Genomic DNA, 4,395 nt, shown 5'->3' with positions numbered 1-4,395 from the left:
ACTTCAGCAAGGAGTTTCAGCCTGTACATTGGAAAAAGCTTTACCAGAAGATTAGTGCAGCACTGGAACACATTACACAGACAGGGGTGCATCTCTCCATCCCTGGAGACAGTCTAGGACACTGGAAAAAGCAGTTGTCCTGCTAACCTGAGGCTGACATTAACTTTTTGCTCTGAAGAAAGCTATAAACCTTGTTTTCAGAGGACCCTCACAGAGGATGCCCCACAAACCTTTTTTTGGAGAAAGTTAGTGATCACTTCAGTACATTTAGTCTTTCAGCAAAACATTTTATTCTCATTAAGGACAAGGAAATATCAACCAATAACTCAATTAACATGACACAGATTAAACAAGCCCTGTTAAGCGTTTTCTACTTAACATGTGAAAAAAAAAAAGAGTCAAAAGACTTCTCATGTGTCCAAACTGTTCACATTAAAACTCGAGCTCATCCCTTAGCATAAGCTCAGCTGATGTTGCTTCTGTGTATAGCAAAAGGTGGAAACAATTTAAGTTACCAGAACAGCTGTGTTTAACAAGTACTGAAGCACTGGAGTTTGAATTGCATTTACTGCTGTGCTATTAGACTGCCTTCCTTGCATCTCTTCAGATCCTCAAGCAGACTTGCAGAAAGCCACTGCAGAAAAACGAACTTCTCCTTTTTCGCGTTCTGTAAACTGTCTGCAGATCTTAGCAGAATCCTTGTAGGGGAAAAAAAAAAAAAGCTGTTTAGACTACCAGAATACACTTGCTGTAGAGACCAAGTCTCTGCAGCTCCTCTCTGGGTCCCACCCAACTAAGTTACAAGGTCTTGTAGCACCAGCTAATAAATACAGACATTTATCTCTGTGGCACAATACTACTTGTTACCATGGTATAAGCAACACCAACTTGTTCAGCAACTAGGTACAGCCACTATACACTGAACACATGCCTCCCACCCTTCTACACTAAAGGCATGCCTCTCAACCTTTTATAAGCCTTCTTTTCAGGAAAATAAGCAGCAATGGAGAAGTCTTACCTTCAGTAGCAAGTCATCTGAGCTTGTGCCATGGTTTACAGGAAATGGCATACGCCCATCTGTGAAATAAAGTCCTATCACTCAGTGTACTTAATATTGCTTCCAAATTATCAGAACTGAGCATAGCAGGCCCAAGAAACAAATACACACATGAAGATACTTGGCAGGTCAGAACAAATTGTCAATACACAGCTTGAGTGAGGACTAAGTATTCCCAGCTCTACAGGAGATGACATGCTTTACAAGAAGGCCTAGGCCTTCAGTACAACCCATCTTCAGGTAAAATCTTCAAGTGAAGATACAAATTATGTATTGGCTTTGAGAGCCTCAGTGAACAGCTTAACTAAGCATCTAGCCTGAGCCCCCAATGCTGCTGTACACTGTGAAGGAGGCCCAGTCCAACTCCAGAGTTCTAAGGACCTTACCCAATTCATACAGATGTCCATCCACATTGACAAACAGGATAAAGTGGAAGTTCACACTGTTGTCCTCAACCTTAGGAGAGACCATTAGATATACTTGTTAGACTGAAAAAAGCTAGTTCTGTGAACTCTACTTGTGACTACAAGACAGAGGAAATGTCAACAAAGCAATAGCACAGAACTAAAAACTTCAAGTTCAGCTGAAGAGGTCTCCACAAGATCAAGCACCAAAACTCCTTATGTACAGTCACATTTTCAGACACATTTCACATGTCTAAAACCAAATTTCCAATCCTTGTTTGAGGAAGAAACCCTGGCACAAGCATTCACCCATGAGTCACTCATTTCTCTTTCCTCATAAGCTGTAACAGCTATCTACCAGACAAAAAACTGCATTGCTCTACCACCTTCATTAACCTTCACTCGAGATCTTCAACATTCATATCTTACCCGACACTGTCCTTCTTGTGCAACTGAATTGTGGACTTCTTGTATAGCCTGAAGAGAAAGCAGATACAGGTTACTACATCCTTAAGTGCCAATACCTGTCAGAAGTTTGTATAGTTCATATACCTTATTATTTGCAAAATGCTTAGCTCTCTCTTCAGGAGACATATCAGCTGTTTCATCAAGAAACTTCTTCAGGGCAGACCCCTCATCTGCACAAGAGGATCAGAGAGTTTATTCAGTATAGGAAACATCAGTTACAGTTCAGATGCAGCCCACAGTTATCAGTGCTTGTTGCATTAACTAGGAGTCATTGCATTCAGCCTGGAACCATCTCCAGCATAAGCATACTGGAACTACCACTTGAAGTAAACCATTTATTCAGAAGCTATTAACAGTGATCTGAACAAACAGCCAGAGTTCAAGTGGTTCAGGGTACTCTGGATGCTTGAGTTGGAACTCACTTTCAAGTGGGATTTAGCTTTTCCAATTCCCCCCTTGCTGACTTCGCTGAGGTGTTCAGTCCTGTTTTTATTAACTAACAGAATATGGGTAGATGAAAAGAAGTTGTCTCACTATCTTAAAATGAACAAAGTACTTGCTCATGCTAGGCTTACTTTGGTTTTCCAGTATGTAAATTAGTAGTGCAGTGCTAAGATGTGCCAAGTTCTAGTCCTACATGAAAGAAATGCTGCATCATCCATTTCACGCTTCAAGAGCGTGTTATTTCAGTGAATCCTTTCAAGAGTAAAGCGAAGCTACTCTCATTTAGTTTTCTATACGTTTTCCATTTGTATAAGAAGGAATCCCACACCATTCAAAGGGTTCGAGTTCTTTTGGAATAATGAAAGTTGTATTTTGCAAATCTCTAGTCTTTGAATAATAGAAGTATTTCCTGAACTCAACAACCCTTTGACAAGAATTTGTAATCCTATTTCCTAGGAGTTTCCAGCCACCAGTTGCCTAAGACAGTTTTATATCCTGATAACCTTTTGAATAGGAAAAGAACCATCAGAACTATTACCTCCACACAAAAAAAAAGTCTTACAAACCCTTATCATCCTACACTAGCCAAAAGAAAACATGTCTTAGACTGATTTACAAGCTACCCTGAGCAAGACTGTTTACATTAGACATAAATGTAAAATTCATTTCATGAAGTGAAATTTTGTTTCATTTCTTCAGTTAACATCAACACAATTCAATAGCTACTTCTGAACGTGGTACTTCCTAATTACAAATGGACTTTGGCCAGTCCTACTAAGTGACCTCTTGCATCACTCACTAGGATGATACCTTTACAGCTACCAGACAGCAGCTAAAGTACATTCCCTTCTGCAATTCAGGCAGTAGGCGAGAACACATGCCCCTCTCCAAGAGCTGAAAGACCCACTGAAGCAGTAGAGCATGCCTTAACTTGGCTTGCATGAAAGCCCCAGGTGTCTCCTATAGCCCATACCCACTCACTCTTCCTCTGTCATTAAAAAAAAATGGAAATTCAAACACTTCAGAACATTCATACTCACCAAGGTTCAGTTTATCTTTATTATTAGCAACTGCATGTATCAGACCAATTGTCCCACAGGAGTTACTGACTGTCTGCTTCAGGAAATACACCTTGGAACTGATTTCTTGGTCCTTTATTTTCTCAGTCTGTTGTTTCCTGAAGTTCTCATGCTGTAAACATGTAATCATTTTAAGCATTTCACCACCATTATAATTTTTTTATTATGCAAACTACTAGGCAAATGAGTTGTGCAGGAGAATCAATACCAGGACTAGACAAAGATTTACCCAGAAAGCCATCTTTGTGGCATAGGTCCAGTAAAGAATCATATGCCTATACTGGATGTAGGCCAAGTCTTAATGGACTACCTGCATGCCTCAGTCAAATGCACTGTTTGTAGTCTCTCCATCTGTTCTGTACACTGGAAATAGCTTGGGGTGGGAAAATCATATAACGGATATGCTCTTTTATATCATCTCCAAACTGTTTTGATCCATTTAATGGGACTACTCAAGCATACCCCTGCAACAGTTTGCCTTTGTACCTTTAGGTTACATCCCCTCATGAACCCCTCCCCATGAGAACAAGTGTAAAACCCATTACTACTAAAAGCCTGTAATCCTTCCTTTAAAGGATCTGTTAATTATACTTTATTTCAAAGTCCATCTCCTCATCTACTTCCTTAGCATCAATTGGACTGCATGTATTAATTATACAGAAGTAATGTAGGCCTCTCCAGATGCTATGATTCAGCATAGTAACAGAATTGCCACTCCTCACACTCAAGACTGCTCATGTTTTTTCATCAGTCTGATATGCAAAGCAAAATGTAAGAGAAGCACTGGAAAAAGGGACCTTGTTTTGTTGCTCTGTTCGTTTTAGTTCAGCCAACTTGGAGGCCGGTGCCAAGCACCCAGCACGTACTACCCACCAGCCACCCACAGCCCCAGTGCAAACCAAACCCACACCCAACCCTCTGATGCTTTGAGAGATGCCACAGG

General features: G+C 40.5%; 1 protein-coding gene across 1 annotated transcript in view; it reads right to left on the bottom strand.

Annotated features, from left to right (window-relative positions):
- Window positions 1–266: 266 nt before the first annotated feature.
- Window positions 267–4,395, bottom strand: part of UCHL1 (ubiquitin carboxyl-terminal esterase L1 (ubiquitin thiolesterase)) — a gene marked incomplete at its 5' end in the record, with an annotated part of 4,514 nt that continues 385 nt past the window's right edge. Inside the window, 6 exons of the mRNA XM_010075584.1 lie at window positions 267–698; window positions 1,019–1,077; window positions 1,444–1,513; window positions 1,891–1,938; window positions 2,014–2,099; window positions 3,414–3,564. Of these exons, the coding sequence (XP_010073886.1) occupies window positions 612–698; window positions 1,019–1,077; window positions 1,444–1,513; window positions 1,891–1,938; window positions 2,014–2,099; window positions 3,414–3,564 (501 nt within the window). The remainder of the gene's footprint in view (window positions 699–1,018; window positions 1,078–1,443; window positions 1,514–1,890; window positions 1,939–2,013; window positions 2,100–3,413; window positions 3,565–4,395) is intronic.

Source organism: Pterocles gutturalis, unplaced genomic scaffold, assembly GCF_000699245.1.
Source record: "Pterocles gutturalis isolate BGI_N339 unplaced genomic scaffold, ASM69924v1 scaffold36152, whole genome shotgun sequence".
In the NCBI taxonomy this organism is placed as follows: domain Eukaryota; kingdom Metazoa; phylum Chordata; class Aves; order Pterocliformes; family Pteroclidae; genus Pterocles; species Pterocles gutturalis.
This window is presented reverse-complemented; position numbering and strand designations above follow the sequence as displayed.